The 16,514-nt window shown below is 42.4% G+C and overlaps 2 protein-coding genes across 2 annotated transcripts; one reads left to right on the top strand and one right to left on the bottom strand.

The window, feature by feature from the left end:
• Nucleotides 1-2,766: 2,766 nt before the first annotated feature.
• sumo2a (small ubiquitin like modifier 2a) lies at nt 2,767-7,234 on the bottom strand. Its single transcript, XM_066704327.1, has 4 exons — nt 7,097-7,234; nt 4,492-4,623; nt 4,010-4,081; nt 2,767-3,404 (listed from the first exon to the last, which is right to left on the bottom strand). The coding sequence occupies exons 1-4, from the start codon at nt 7,115-7,117 to the stop codon at nt 3,342-3,344; spliced, it is 288 nt and encodes a 95-aa protein (XP_066560424.1). The 5' UTR covers nt 7,118-7,234; the 3' UTR covers nt 2,767-3,341.
• Nucleotides 7,235-8,222: 988 nt separating this feature from the next.
• Nucleotides 8,223-16,465, top strand: nup85 (nucleoporin 85). Its single transcript, XM_066704330.1, has 19 exons — nt 8,223-8,389; nt 8,789-8,882; nt 9,081-9,243; nt 9,444-9,514; nt 9,640-9,683; nt 9,924-9,993; nt 10,464-10,585; nt 10,818-10,952; nt 12,702-12,824; nt 12,976-13,107; nt 13,482-13,588; nt 13,944-14,027; nt 14,389-14,454; nt 14,742-14,893; nt 15,028-15,145; nt 15,263-15,363; nt 15,698-15,849; nt 15,982-16,077; nt 16,281-16,465. Exons 1-19 carry the CDS (start codon nt 8,357-8,359, stop codon nt 16,380-16,382), a joined length of 1,965 nt encoding a protein of 654 aa, XP_066560427.1. The 5' UTR covers nt 8,223-8,356; the 3' UTR covers nt 16,383-16,465.
• The last annotated feature ends 49 nt before the right edge of the window (nt 16,466-16,514 follow it).

Consider the following 16,514-nt stretch of genomic DNA (forward strand, 5'->3'; position numbering starts at 1 on the left):
TATTATTTGGTCTTTCAGAGCACCGATTCATTTTCTGTTTATTGCCAACAGACCAAAAAACAACCAAGCAGTCGATGGGCAAACAAGTAGGCCCAAACAAACCAATTTAATGTTGTTTTAAAAACACTTTTGGGGAAATGTTGGGGCAGGGACGACAGCTATTTAGTGTGGTAATTATTCAATAACTAACTGATATTGAAAATAAACCTGAGAGGGAACATTTAGATGGAAATGTAAGAGTTTAAGTTTCAAAGAAACTAAATATTTTCAAGAAGAAAAGATCCAGTGTTCTCCACGTCTCGTCGTGCTCGTACAATAGGCCCAGTGTGGACATAGCCTCCACTCCAGCTGTTTACTCACTACTAATCATCTTTAAGCTCATGCATCAGTCTGCAAGAACAAGTCTGCTTCCCCAGGCCAGTACTTTGGTACATAATCGCACATCAGTAAGCTGGATGGCAGCCTACTGTAGTCCTGGTTCAATCTGTATTAAAAACATGGGATAAATCAGTCATCCTCCGTTTACCCAGACTTCTGCATGTCCAGCCAGCACACCTCCAACATCACAATGTCTTAGACACTGACTCAGTTTTATTCAAGAATTCCTACATCATTTTGAGGTTGTTCTTGTGCTTTTTTAAAATGATGGAAGATCTCAACTGATTACAAATGCAGGTTTTATTGAAATGTTGAATGTCCTCACCCATTTGCTGACTAAACCAGTTTCATATAGCAAATTACAAGTTATCTTCATAAACTGAAGTTACAATAATTATACAAACATGCATATATATATAGAAAGCAGATAATTATTTAGCTTTGCTCTTCTACGTGTGTCTATATATATATATATATATATACATACACACATATACATATATATATATACACACACATATACATACATACACATATATTTATATATATATATAGACACGTAGAAGAGCAAAGCTAAATAATTATCTGCTTTCTACACTCCATCATAAACATCTGTTTGAAAGCGAATGTTCTTTGCGGACTGCAAGGTATTCAGTGTCAAAGTTTACATGCCTTTTACATTCCTCCTTAAGACTGGAATACACTACATTTGTCCAAAGTCAGCCAACAGCTTGAATTAATGATTTTATATAAGACAAATGACAAAAAAAATACCCTACAACTGCATAAAATACCAGAGGTGAATTACAGAAAAAATACTGCCTTCACCAATACATCTTTCTTAGAGGATTATTGTTTTACACAACCATACCATATACGCCCCGTGTGAGGTTTTACAATCTGCTTCCAAGACATGGGGCGTATTTCTAACTGTTATGCTTACAAAGAATAGTTGCCAGAGCATACATCACTGTTACACTGTGGCATTTCATTTGGTTGAATCTTGAACACCCACACATCTTTAACCTCCTGCCTTACATGGCATTTTATAAACAAAAGCATTGGTAAAACATAATATTTAGAGTCGCCTGAAGGACTGTGAAACATCTTCTCTCAGTCCTGAGGAATTTCAGTGCCAGGTTGGTACTTCCACTACACTGATCCAACGGCACAAACGAGTCCACAGGCGCTCTGCTCGGAACGGTTTTGCTATAGAAGCAGTTTCCTAGGCGTGAGTGTGCAGGATTCTATTATGCTCAGAATCCATCTCTTCAGACAGCACGCTCCCTCAGAAGATTGGCCAACTGTTGCACATGACTGCAGCGATTGCAGTACACTCGTGAAACAGCTATGTATTTTGACACTGATGTATTCCTTAACTGGAACTCACACAACCGCAGCACACCAGCGCTCACCAGCCAGCCGCACACATTTGTAACACATGCAGCAGGCAACCTTTAAAAAGACGCAATTTATATCAAAGCCACAGAAAATGCAGTTTGAAGCAGCACTTAATCAGTCTATGTTGCAATACAAAATAATGGTTTGGACTCGGGTTTAAAAACCATAACATTGAAAATCAGGACATCTATTCCGTTTAGATTTTTAGAGCTTGCAAGTTGTCAAATGACGGCATTACACTAAAGTTATTGAAGGTCTCGGCTTCAAAGCATCCTGTGAAGAGCAGGAATAAATGAGGATGCTCCCTTATTAAAGACCTGCACATAATCACACACAGACATTTTCTGGATTGAAATCTCCATGGGGGAAGGATAGGGTCTGCCACTGAAAAGATTAAAGCTTTAATTCTTAAAATGAATACAATGCAACTATACACAAACAGTTATACAGGCTATGAATGTTCTGGATCAGGTCCAGTTCACTGGAGAGATTAAGGCACAGCTGAAGCACCACAGATCCATACCTCACTGAAGAAACTGTGCGTTCCACTTAAGTATTTACACTCTAGGAGTCTAGAAAAGCCAAACCTTGTACCAGCTTCTACAGCAAGGGACTGCCTTAAAACCCCTGGGTGCTCTATACAGGAACGCATGAGATCATGGTATTGCTTTTGTGTTCACTCTGAGCTATGTGGAATTTTCAATCAAAAGAAAATCAGTTCGCTTAAATTCCAGATAAGCAGTTTAACACCCACACTCTAAACATCAACTGAATTAGGATGGTATAACACCGCCTAGGGTTTCATGATTTATGTTGTATTATAAGTGTAAAAAGGCTATTAAAAGACCTAAAGAGACTACCGAATGAGCTTATACTGCTGATCAATGACCGATGCACAGAATTTCACAGCGCTTTGTCCTGTACTCCCACTGCTCTCCCATTTCACAACATCAGCTTTACATGGTTGATGCAAAAGACAAAAAAAAGTTTAATTAAAAAAAGAGAATATTTTTATTTTAACAAGAAATTTATTAAACAATACAGATGTCTGACTTTAGAAACCCCATAGCAGGGCGTCCTTTTAACATATGGCCTAATCAAACTACTTTTAAGACAAGATCCATTCTACACAATCACTACAATATATAAAAAAAAAAAAAGATATAAAATCCATCTTCTGATGATGATAAAAGAAAGTCAGAAAACCAGTAAATCTCAATCTCCCAAAGAATGAGATAAAAATAACTTACTGGGAAACTTTATTTTGGAAAGACTTCACCACAATCCCCAACAATTTGGGATCAGATTCCCAGTCTGCTTTCTGTGTTTTGGTCAAAGTTGTCAGACGGGCCACTTCTTGGTAGCTAAACGAGTGTTTGCCAACACTTGAGGTTAATTATGTACAAACAAAAAAAAGAATGAAAACACTATACAACAGTAGTTAAGTATAACTGTGAAATCCTCTCTAATTTTGTACTGAACTTATCCTGCAGTGATAATGGGAAGAGTTTGCAAAGGAACAGTATTTGGAAAGAGGGGAGGGGGGGGTGAATGTGTTGCTTTTAGTAGAGACCTCCTGTTTGTTGCTGAAAAACATCGATCGTGTCTTCATCTTCCATTTCCAACTGTTTAGGAGAAACAAAACGTTTATTAGAAAAGGGAAAATTCAACTGAACTCATAGCAGAGATAAAAGCAGCTTGTTATTCTCCTGTTGCATTAATAAAAGTGCCATTGAATACCAGCCAGTCATATGAGAGAATACGTCCATGTCCAGATTACCATTCTGAACTAGAACAAATGATGCATCTCATGTTTTACTTCCTCTTACACAAAGCCAAAAGAGTGGGAAGGGTCAGAGTTGGACACTGAATGACAGAAAGCTAAGACTGAGACTTTCCAAATTTCAATATTTGTACGACTGAAGAAATGTATTTACTATACAACAAATAAAGGAAAAGAAGGGGTGGGGGGGGGGGGGCAGAGGGTGTTAATGGTGGCTTTCAATGTAATTTCTGTATGCCGACCAAATGGTCATGCAAATAATATACTCCGTGATCAGCCTTTAGTGCAGGGTTACTGGTCACTGAGGCATGGCGTGCAATTCAAGTGGGTTCAAATTGTGAAGTCAGAGCAGCTGCTTCTACAGCTTACCAGGAAAGAAAGGAAAGTCAAAACTAATCAGTTTCAATAAAAAGAAAGTGTGAACCCATGGAGTGGGCAGTGCCTCACCTGTGCAGGTGTGTCTGTCTCGTTGATTGGCTGCCCATCAAACCGGAATCGGATTTGCCTCATCGTCAAGCCCTGTGGAGAGGCACGGTCAGGGGTTACTCACAATGCTAAATACTGTCGCCGACCCCCCACTGTCATCCCAACAAGGCTGGCAATGCCCAATTTTAATTTATTTTAATTTTATTTGTTTCACAACACTCTCTTTCAAAACATCTTTAAATTGTGGAAGACAAACATGTTGCACGGTGCGATAGGATTTGCTGTTGTTGGAAACAATTTCTGGCTGACAACTTTCTTTTTATTCTCCTACTTAAACCTCGAAGCACATCGAGTGCTCCTAAAGTATATGGACTCTGATTAATGACACATCAAAGCACAAGACTGCTCTTAAGTGATACAAACAGCAAAGGCAACTAAACTAAAATGAAGATAAAAATCATGCACTTTTGTGCCCACTGCATGAAAGTGGTGTCTCCTCTCACCTGTCTCTCGCAGTATGCTTTCATGAGTTTGCTGAGTGGCGTGTGCCTCTTGATCTTAAACTGCACCACTGAGCCGTCCTGCCCAGCCACCTTCAGGTTAATATGGTCGTTGTTTTCCGTCTTAACGCCTTCCTGGAGAAGGAAAGAAAACAAACACACACATTATAATACAACAGACAATCTCCAAGCAAACCAGGATCTGGGGAACATTACTGGTACAGCTCTGATCTCCGGCCGATGCTAGATTCTCTCTGCGATTCATTTACCTATTTACTTCCAGCTCCAAATTTCTTTGAAAGCCACCAAAAGGAAATTGCACATGAAGTCCACAAATGCAAATAGCACACAGAAGAGTATAGTAAACAGACAGTGAGACCAAGACAGACAATTAAATCAACCCATTCGCAAGCACAGTCCCAGAATACACTGTAGGGGGGGTGTAATGTAGTAATACATTGTACCAGAGCTTTAAAAACTATGGCATTCTCTGAGATAATAAGCACAATAAAAAGGCAGGATGTTGTTTCTGGGATGACAGAGAGTAATGCTGTGGCTGGATCTCTTGAAATCAATACACATTAGATAAATTACATTTTCTATTAATACATTAACAATCTTTCTACCTAAGCGTTCACAGACCTACAATAAGACTTACTTAGCTTCAGAACTGCATGAGGAAAGGCTTTAAGAAGCTTCTCAAACCAGAGACTCTCTTCTTCTAACTGGTAAGAATAGGATATCATGCCCAGTATTCCTTCCGCAAGGGCATGTGCAACACTGATTTGATTTCTTAATGTTTTCAAACTTTACTTTACTTTGATCTATGGAATGGTAAACAATGTGTGTTTTGGATATCCCCAGACATTGCACAAAAACAAATCAGTGTGTTTATACCTCACCCTCCACTGGGTGGCACTACTGTCTCCACAGAGGAAGGAATTTGAGGAACAAGAAACAAGTTGAAGTGTGTGCATTCCTGCAGTCTCCCTCTTCACTAACACATGAACTTCTCCTCTAGACACACAGTCTACTGATTTTATTTTAAGCTATTTTTGTCTATCTTTAAAAAAAAAAAATTCTATTACATTATGGAACAATAATATTTCAGAATTTCAAATGGTTCAAACTTAGGAGCATAATATATTTGTTTACCTGGGATTCAAAAACTGTTTCATAGGTTTGTCAAAATGTATGGTAAAATATTTGCTTCAACGAATAGAATTTAAATTGTACAAACCAGAGGAACACAATTATCATGTGCATTTAACAATTATTATGTATATTATGGGACTATTGATGAAGGCAATGTAAAAGCAGGATTTCCAATATTGTGCTTTCTGAATACTCATTCCATTTCAAAAAGACTTGCATGAATTCAACCAAGTAATCCCAATAAGTGGAAAACTACAAAATTGTACTTTCAATATTGACATATTTAGGGATTTGTTTACATAATGATAGCATTCAAGTGACAATGAATTGTTGCTGTGATCATCCCAAACATCTTTACAGGGTTAAAGCATGAAAACACAATCCGGGGAAAACAATACTTGTCTGTAGAGAGAAATTATTTGTATTAAATTTAACTCATACAAACTGAACAGATTAAGTAATACATCAATAAAAACGGTTTGTGACAATTCAGTGCCGTTTTATGCTTATGAAACAATTCAAAAAGCACATATATGTGTAACTTTGCAAAACCTTCAGGGAACATTAGGACGTCAATTGCATTTTTTGTACGTTGATTGCTGTATTATAAACAGATTGCAAACACACGCATTATATGAAAAAACAATACTTCAAGGGTGTTTATTAATCATATTTGTTTTCTAAATAATTGTGGTACTAAAGTTCGGCAGTAAATGAAAATAAACCATCTAAAGTGACTCGCAAAACAGAAACACTGCGTGTTTTCCCCCCTCAACTTTCTCAATCCGCTGAGAGAGATGAGGGGAATGTGCAGTCATTTGTGCATGTTTTAAACTTTATGCACGCTATACATATATATATATATATATATATATATATATACATATATATATATATACATATATAGTGACTGAAGTGCAGAAAGTCGAGCCACTGTTACTCGGAACTGAAGGCGCGCAAAAACATCGCAGCTGATGCTACAATTTAAACACATTGACAATAATAACACATCGCTGCACAGATAGTTCCCAGTTCACGAAATGCATGATTTGAGTGACGAATTAGCTCTATGATGAACACGGAGGTAAGAAAATGCCCGATTTAAAGTAGGCCGATGTAAGCATGGAGAACTACCATGTATTTATATAAATAAATAAATAACATGTATATAAATAAATATACTGCACAGAGCAGCTGGAGAGTATTGCTGATAAAAATACACTAGATTGTGCTTCTTTCAGCCATTATAACAGAGTTGAAAGTGAGAGTTATTTATTTGCGATAGCCCGCCTCTGCAGGCTGGCGCACATCCCTTCCGGTGCTCCTCCGGCGCTGCGCTCGCATCGACCGCGTCCAGCGGGGAAACTGCGCGCCGCACGGGCCGCTTGCACTTGTTGTGGAGTTACACGGACTGGATGCGGGCAATCTGTAATCAGCTTTTTCGTTAGCTCACCTTGGGTTTTTCGTCCGCCATGGCTATTCTCTCCGCGTTTCTCTACGCCGCCACACAAAGAGTCTTCGGGGACGCGCACGTCCGCGCCGCCGAACATTAAACCGGCATTGCGTGCGCGCACACGAGACAATGCGCGTCCTCGCTGGCCGCCGCTCATTGGACGGCGGTGGTCACGAGGGCAGAAACGGCGTGCTCGCCGAGGCGGGAGTGACGTCATCCGCGGTATTAGAACATGCCTTCGGACGTGCTTCCACGCGGGCACGCGCATGGCGAAAACTGTGTTCATTTTTTAAATTTGTTTTTCTTTTAAAATATGCAGCAGATCCATCCAAAATGAGCGCATTCAGCGTTAAATGGGTGTTTATGTGTTCCATCAGCATCCAGGACAGTAATTTTAGAGCAATATACCCAGTAAAGGGTGTTGAGAGAGTGAAAGTATCCAGAGGGTGATTTCTGGAATATTCTGAGGGAAGAGGCCTATCAAGTGGAAGCCATCTTGTTTTTTAATGTCTTGGATAGTTCCCAGAGATATATTATCTACTGTACTAAAAACAGCCAGCATTTTCACTTTACATATTTCCCACAAGGTGTTAATAATGAATTAGCTCCTTGTGCTATGAAATACAATCCCTTAAAAAGCAAAAATTCCCAAACCATTGGATCATTTTATTAACTTGCCAGTTAAAACAAACGCTGGGCTGATGTGCCCATTTTAGCTGCAGGAAAAGGCGTACTAGATGACATTGGCCTTCCTCCCCCCTTATTTATTAGAGTTATTTTTAGTCTAGTGTGTGTATGTATTACACATATGTGTGTGAAGTTGTTAGTTTTCACCTCTTGCAAGTGAACAGTTTTTACCAGTTATGCACCATAGGCCTACCTATGTATAATAATTCTTAACCATCCTATAAGAAGAAGAAAAAAACATTCCATACAAAAGTTCATGTATATTTAGGGGGACTTTAAAATGTATCAGTACATTAAATGCAATAATTCAATTGATATCAATGAAAATAGTTTATGATTCTACAAGAATAACTTTAAAACCAATACACAAAACGTGGATCGTCTTAAAACGCTTTTCCTGACGCGCTATTTTGAGCAGGCAGCTGGGCAGACACTCTCTCTCCAGCGCAGATTCGCCGGGGTCCTTCCTGCTCAACTCCTGTGGCGCTGTATTCGTTGTATGCTGTAATTGCCGAGTCTGGTTTTCCTTAGGAAATCGTTAGTTTTTTAAGGTTTATTTGACTCCCCCCCGGAATGGAGGAGGTTGACGTCGAGCCAACCACGACGGTATGTTCTTGGCGTGTGCAATGTGGTCCAGCACACACAACATGCGGCGGCTTGTCCACAACATGTAAACCTTACATGCTCGTCCAAACCCATGATGGAGAACATGACGGAGACGGAGACAGAGACAGGACTCATTTTTGCGATCAGCATCGATGTCCTCCTGTTACATTAAAAACAATGACATACTTGGTGTTGAATGTGACACTCGTCCATTAACAGAAGTAGCAGCGCAGGCGGAAGGAGAGACAGTGCTTCTACACTGTCGTTATTATTATTGTAATATGTTGATATGGTTAGCCTTGTCCTATTGCCTGTACTGTGTAGCCATATCAATCTTTAACGAGACCAATGCATCTGTTTTTTTGTTTATATTTAAATCAAATGTCTATTATTATGCAGGTCATCCCTGGCGTTGATTTCAAGCAGAAGCACCTGGGGTTTGAATGGGGACCCGGAGATATCATCGTATATGAAACTCAATACAAGATTGCAGGTGAGCTCTCTTATTATTCAGTATTATAATATTAATATATCTATTTCTTAGTAATGGTGACTTACTTATTAATGATGGCTTTAGGTGGGAATTTGTGATTACTAGGATCTGATGGGTAGTGAGTGGGTTTATAAGCATCAGTAAATGAATGAATGAATGAACAAACCTGCTCTTTCCCTTATGGTGTGATTCTCCCAGGAGCTGCTCCTGTGGGGCCCGGCTGCCTCTCCATCCATGTGGTCAGGAAGGATGAAGACATCTACTCCCCAATCCTGCGCAAGCTCTTCAACGAGTCCCATCATATCTTCGTGGGGCTCCAGAAGACCAAGGATGAGGTCTCCAACAAGGCTAAAAAGCCGCAGTATGTATCACACCGGTCCTGCTCACTCAGTGCCTTTAAGGCGAGAAGAAAATATCACTCTGTCTTGCAGAGGTTTCCCTTCAATTTTAACATTATGAAATGTTCTGCAATCATGCAGCAAATAGGATTGACATACAAATATTTACACTTTTCAAACATGTCCCTTCCCTATTTGCTAAAAAGTATTCTCTTTTGTGCAGGTTTGTCAGCATCAGTAAGAACTACAGATCTGTGATACGAGCTGCAGTGGAAGAACTTAATCAAATTGCAGGTACTTTCTCTCCTAGTGTACGGCACACTGCTGAATAACTGTACAACAGCAGTGTCATTTGTATTGTATTACTGTTGTATATACACACACATTCACTTTAAAGCTCTTCTTTCTCTTCCTCCCAGTTTCCACACGTGATTCAGCTTTAGAAACACAGTATGGCAACCAGGTAAGGATATGCACCTTAAGTTTGCTTAATTATTATAGGAATTAGATTAGCATGAATGTGTCTAATAAGTGGTGCGATTGTCTTTTTGTCATACCTGGCTTTTCCTGGGTCCATACGAATCCAAAGACTATGTGGGAAAATTGTGTTAAAAACGTATTGTTCAAAGTAATTGAAGTGAGGCCCATTGTTTTATCCTTTGATTATATCCGGCCAAGCTGTTCATGTGTGATGTTAACACAGGTGTCCATCCTGCTGGCGGTGGAGCTGATCTGGAACCTGTGTGAGGTGCTGTTCATCGAGGCAGCTCCGGGTATGTGCCTTTTACTCTTGTGTTTCGGGACTGTATTTCTTGTCGTGTTCTAGCATTCTTTTGACATCACTGAAGTGATCCCTCTGGCCCCATAAAGGTCGTGTTTCTTCTCTTCCCCACACACAAGTCACAGTCAACCTGACAAGGGCAAGCATGCTACAACGATTGGCCAAAGGGCAGTGTCCTGTATATTGGGGCTCCTGTTGTTGAGAGTGGGTTTCTAGTTTTCAAAAACTGAAAATAATGGCCAGATTGTGCCAGCTGGTAAATGAAAGGTAGCTATCAAAACTGCAGGAACCCCATCCTCAAGGACAAGAGTGTCCCACCACTTCTCTAGACAGCGATTTGGGCCTGGTAAACGACACCACATGACTCTACATTTCGTCTACACATTGGGGTATGGGTTTGGGACGTATTTCTGTACGCTTGTTTTCACTGGATCACTCTGTGTGTTGTGTGATTGTTCCCAGCCGGCACTCTACTGCTGCACCTGTTGGACTGGGTGCGGCTGCACAAAGCGGACGTGGACGAACGGGCCCGGGAGGTCCTGCAGAACGAGAACCCTGCGCAGCACCAGGCCTACTGGAACGTGGTATGCAAAAAGCCTGCCCTCCCTCTCCCTGACCCCCTCGGCTTACACTTTTCTAATGCCTCTTCTATCATACCCTGAAGGCACCTTGTATTATTTTCTTATCATATTATCATCCTGTGGGTTTTGTCGGACTCTGTAGTAATTTTATTAGATAAAAAAAAAAAAAAAAATCCACCTCTGTTCCTGTCTCTCTGTCCTGATCCAGTATTAACGGTCCTTGTCGTACCTCCAGGTGATCAGCTATGTGCTGCAGGGCCGGATGGACGAGGCCAGGCAGATCCTGGGCAAACGGGCGACCCAGCAGCCTGCGGCACGAGCCATGTTCAAGCTGCTGGATAACCTCATGATGAAGATGCCTGTGTACAATGTATGTGTCAAGGAATTCGCCTTTTGTTTGTGTGTAAAATGAATGTTGAACGATGTTTAGCTTCAAAATCATATACAGTGAGGGGAAAAAAGTATTTGATCCCCTGCTGATTTTGTACGTTTGCCCACTGACAAAGAAATGATCAGTCTATAATTTTAATGGTAGGTGTGTTTTAACAGTGAGAGACAGAATAACAACAAAAAAATTCAGAAAAACGCATTTCAAAAAAGTTATAAATTGATTTGCATGTTAATGAGGGAAATAAGTATTTGATCCCCTATCAATCAGCAAGATTTCTGGCTCCCAGGTGTCTTTTATACAGGTAACGAGCTGAGATTAGGAGCACTCTCTTAAAGGGAGAGCTCCTAATCTCAGCTCGTTACCTGTATAAAAGACACCTGTCCACAGAAGCAATCAATCAATCAGATTCCAAACTCTCCACCATGGCCAAGACCAAAGAGCTGTCCAAGGATGTCAGGGACAAGATTGTAGACCTACACAAGACTGGAATGGGCTACAAGACCATCGCCAAGCAGCTTGGTGAGAAGGTGACAACAGTTGGTGCGATTATTCGCAAATGGAAGAAACACAAAATAACTGTCCGTCTCCCTCGGTCTGGGGCTCCATGCAAGATCTCACCTCGTGGAGTTTCAATGATCATGAGAAAGGTGAGGAATCAGCCCAGAACTACACAGGAGGATCTTGTTAATGATCTCAAGGCAGCTGGGACCATAATCACCAAGAGAACAATTGGTAACACACTACGCTGTGAAGGACTGAAATCCTGCAGCACCCGCAAGGTCCCCCTGCTCAAGAAAGCACATGTACAGGCCCGTCTGAAGTTTGCCAACATCTGAATGATTCAGAGGAGAACTGGGTGAAAGTGTTGTGGTCAGATGAGACCAAAATCGAGCTCTTTGGCATCAACTCAACTCGCCGTGTTTGGAGGAGGAGGAATGACCCCAAGAACACCATCCTCACCGTCAAACATGGAGGTGGAAACATTATGCTTTGGGGGTGTTTTTCTGCTAAGGGGACAGGACAACTGCACTGCATCAAAGGGACGATGGACGGGGCCATGTACCGTCAAATCTTGGGTGAGAGCCTCCTTCCCTCAGCCAGGGCATTGAAAATGGGTTGTGGATGGGGATTCCAGCATGACAATGACCCAAAACACACATCCAAGGCAACAAAGGAGTGGCTCAAGAAGAAGCACATTAAGGTCCTGGAGTGGCCTAGCCAGTCTCCAGACCTTAATCCCATAGAAAATCTGTGGAGGGAGCTGAAGGTTCGAGTTACCAAACGTCAGCCTCGAAACCTTAATGACTTGGAGAGGATCTGCAAAGAGGAGTGGGACAAAATCCCTCCTGAGATGTGTGCAAACCTGGTGGCCAACTACAAGAAACGTCTGACCTCTGTGATTGCCAACAAGGGTTTTGCCACCAAGTACTAAGTCGAAGGGGTCAAATACTTATTTCCCTCATTAACATGCAAATCAATTTATAACTTTTTTGAAATGCGTTTTTCTGGATTTTTTTGTTGTTATTCTGTCTCACTGTTAAAATACACCTACCATTAAAATTATAGACTGATCATTTCTTTGTCAGTGGGCAAACGTACAAAATCAGCAGGGGATCAAATACTTTTTTCCCCCACATCTTTACGGAGAAAAGATACAGATGTACAGTTCTTGCCTGTGAAGTAGACTGGTCCCCCGGGTGAATGTTGCACTGCTGTTGTCGTCCACAGCCAGGCGGCACCCAGACTTTGACAGAGTTTGATGTGAAGTGGCGCCACTGGCACGAGGAGTGTGAGCGCTGCCTGCAGGACAACTCCTTTGCCAGCAACCCCCACCTGGAAGTCATTTGCAAGGTCAGTGTGAGCAACAGGGCTGTTGGGAGGGGGGTCCCAGCTAAGGAGGAACATCTCAATATCGTCCAATATGTATTGACCGAGGCGCAAAGGTTAAATTCCCTTGGTACTGAGGGATGAGAGAGTTTTCCCATCTACTTCCTCTCCTCAGATTCTTCTGGGTGATGAAGACACTCTACTGGACCAGAAGGAGCTGCTGAGCACCTGGTACCACTTCTTGGTGACCCGGCTCCTGTACTCCCACCCCACCGTGAAGCCCACCGAGATGCACTACTATGCCCAGGTATGATGACACCACAGACCGTGCCGTTCAGGGCTGCTGTTAAATTCATGATCCTCTGAGACATGGATGGGTAGAAATCTGGAATGGTGAACCACTAGATGGCACTAACAAAAAAAGCCAGAGCTATTTAGAAAGACCATTATTGGTTTAAACGCGAATCTGTGTTTGTCCTTGGAAATCGGGTGTGTGAAACATTTAATTATTTTCCAGGGCAGGTGAATACAGAGAGAGAGATGGTAGATTAAAGTAGATACTCAATCAGACTGCCTATCAGTACTCCGTTTATTCTAGTTTACAGTCTCGGAGTTAATCAATCTGTCATGGAAAGGTGTTTCTGTTTACTGTTGAATAAGCAGAGTATTTTAAATTTCCAGTCCAGCATGGACATGTTCCTGGATTCCCGCAGCGCCCCGGAGCCGCTGGACAGCATCCTACTGGCCGCCTTCGAGTTTGACATCCACCAGGTCATTAAGGACTGCAGGTGAGGAATATCACAGCCCCGCACAGCTCTACTGTGTCCCATCGAAGGAGTAAACATCTGAACCCTCCATACTGAGCGCATCAACATCTCCACAGTGCCAGGCTACAACACTAGACACTTTGTATTATAGTTGTGTCCTCCTTCTGTGACCGCTGGTATTCTTTAGTGTGGAATCTCATTAGTGTAGGGGTTTAACGAAACAAACTAAGTATAATCCACTAAATTATGCAGTGGAGTACAGAAAATATCAGGCTAAGACAGAAGTGCAATATAGGAATACACAATACTAAAAGTTTAAGGCCAGGGCAGCATGTACTAAATTTATACATTTGTTATTTATTTTCTTCTCCTCCAGCATTGCTCTGAATAATTGGTGGTTTGTCGCTCATCTGACAGACCTGATGGATCACTGCAAGCTCTTGCAGTCGCACAACCTTCAGTAAGTCTCGAATTGCGTTGCCTCATGGCTGCAGTCAAATCCACTTCAGTGCTGCTGCTGTAGCTTTGTGTTTTCAGTGACCCATGCAACACTGCTTTTTAAACTGGGAGGAAAAAGTCGCTGCTGTGTGATTTAAAGGAGTTATTTGTGGTGTTTGGTGTTTGTCCTCAATCTACCCTCGTCCATTGGGTCTGAAGCATCACAGAGGGTTTTTTGTTTGATGCAGTGTTTGTTTTGGCAAGCTGTATTTATAAATAGCAGTTCCTGGTTGTCTGTCTTGCGTAAGTGTGTCGTGTCCCCAGCTGCCGAGATGTGCAGTATCCCTGCAGCACTGTAAGATGACGCTGTTGTTTTTTTCCAGCTTTGGCTCCAATCTGAGAGAGTTTCTCCTCTTGGAATATGCATCTGGTCTCTTCACCCATCACAGGTATGACTAAATAACCGGGGGAGATTATCTGTCCTAACCACAAAGAATGTTGCATATTTTTAATTCTGTATCCATAGATGTGGGAGTGAATTATCCTATTTTTATAAGTGGGTAATATTGTCTCCTGTCGACTCCTTAAAAGTAAATGCTTGCTTTAGGACTGCAAAAAAAGTCAAAGATCAACACTGCATTTAAATAAAGAACTTGTTATTTAGAGTAGCTACATAATGGTTCCTATGAATACACCTTCTGTCTGCTCGATCTCTAACTCCCTCTCACCTCCTTAGCCTGTGGCAGCTGGCCGTGGATTATTTTGACCATTGTCCGGAGTTCGGCAGGGTCTATCTGGAGCTGCAGATTGAGCGGGTGCCTCTGGACACGGAGCGCAAGGCCCTGAAGGTGCTGCGGATCTGCGAGCAGAGGCAGATGCTAGAGCAAGGTGAGCGAGGGGAGAGGGCCCTGGGTCCCCGTGGCACTGACACTGTTAGCGCAGTCTGCCAGGATGCCACTTTCATAATCGCAAAGCACCTCACCTAGTCACTAATGCTCCCTCCCCTCATCGATCTGTTTCAGTGCGCAGCATCTGCAAGATCATGGCGAAGAAAGCACTGCGGAACAACCGGCTGGGCTCGGCGCTCTCCTGGAGCATCAGGGCCAAAGACGCCGCCTTCGCCACCCTCATCTCCGAGAGGTCATTCCCCGCCGGCATGCCCAGACACAGCCAGCACTGAAATGCTGGAGGATGCCTGTTGAGTACCTGCTGCCCCCCTGTGCCGCCCGTCATGGCGTCTGTGCTCCTCTGTTGTAGGTTCCTGCAGGATTACTGTGCCCGGGGCACCTTCTCAGACCTGGACTTGATTGATAACCTGGGGCCAGCCATGCTGCTCAGTGACCGGCTCACCTTCCTGGGTAAGGGCTTTCGCTGACAACACAGCTGTGGGGCAGAGAGAGATTTCATAAAGCATTGCATCCAAAATTGGTATTTAGTTTGTGTTTCTCTCTGGTTTGACAACCTTGACTTGAGATACTTGCAAGAACAGACTGGACACTGGAGATTGTGGGTTTGGATTAAATTCTGTCACATGACACACTCTCGCTCTTAATGCTAACTTAATGTCAGAAATTCTCTATGAATAGTTGACAACTTTTACATTAACGGATTGGTTAAGAGGAATGATGTAAAGCCTGTGTTGTTGGAGTGGCTTAATGATGGAGGTTAAATGGAAGTGCGATTCCTCCACAGGGAAGTACCGCGAGTTCCACAAGATGTACGGTGAGAAGAAGTTCGCCGAGGCGGCCAAGCTCCTGCTCTCGCTCATGACTGCCAAGATCGCCCCCAGGAGCTTCTGGATGACACTGCTGACTGACGCCCTGCCGCTGCTCGAACAGAAACAGGTCAGGGCACATGTCTGCAGGACTGGGCCCGGAGAGAGGGCCTGCGGTTCTTCATGTGGACTGGGCTCTGCGGTTCTGTACGGCAGTGCGGTCAAATGCTTACGCTGGCTGTTGTCTTCTCTCTTTGTTCAGGTTATATTTTCTGTGGAGCAAACCTACGAGCTGATGCACTGTCTGGAGGAACTGACGACAGGCAAGACTCTGCCCTCCGACAGACACCTGGTTCAGGTGAGAAATTGGGAGAATTGCATACAACTGATGCCGTTGACTGCTTTGCCTATAAATCAGAAAAACACAGCTATTTTTTGTTTTTTTATCGGTACTGAAATTAAGCTATATATTTTTTATGGTACGTATTACATTGCATTCTGAGTTTTGCCTGAATGGCCAAAGACTCCTACAATCATAGTTAGCGGTTTGTTTTCCCAAAGGATGAAGACATCGAAGCCACGAAGATCGAGCTCCTGCGCCTGGCTTTGGCGCGGAACCTGGCAGCTGCGATTGTGAACGAGGGCACCGTGGACACGTTGTAAACAGACCCACTTTTCTACATGTGTATATAAACAATTACCGATTTCATTAAAATTCTTTGATAATAAAGCTTTTTTTCCTTTTCTTTCTTAGCATGATCAGTTTATTTTTATTTTTTAATGCATCTTTTAAGC

This window comes from Amia ocellicauda, chromosome 5 (genome assembly GCF_036373705.1).
Source record: "Amia ocellicauda isolate fAmiCal2 chromosome 5, fAmiCal2.hap1, whole genome shotgun sequence".
Lineage (NCBI taxonomy): Eukaryota > Metazoa > Chordata > Actinopteri > Amiiformes > Amiidae > Amia > Amia ocellicauda.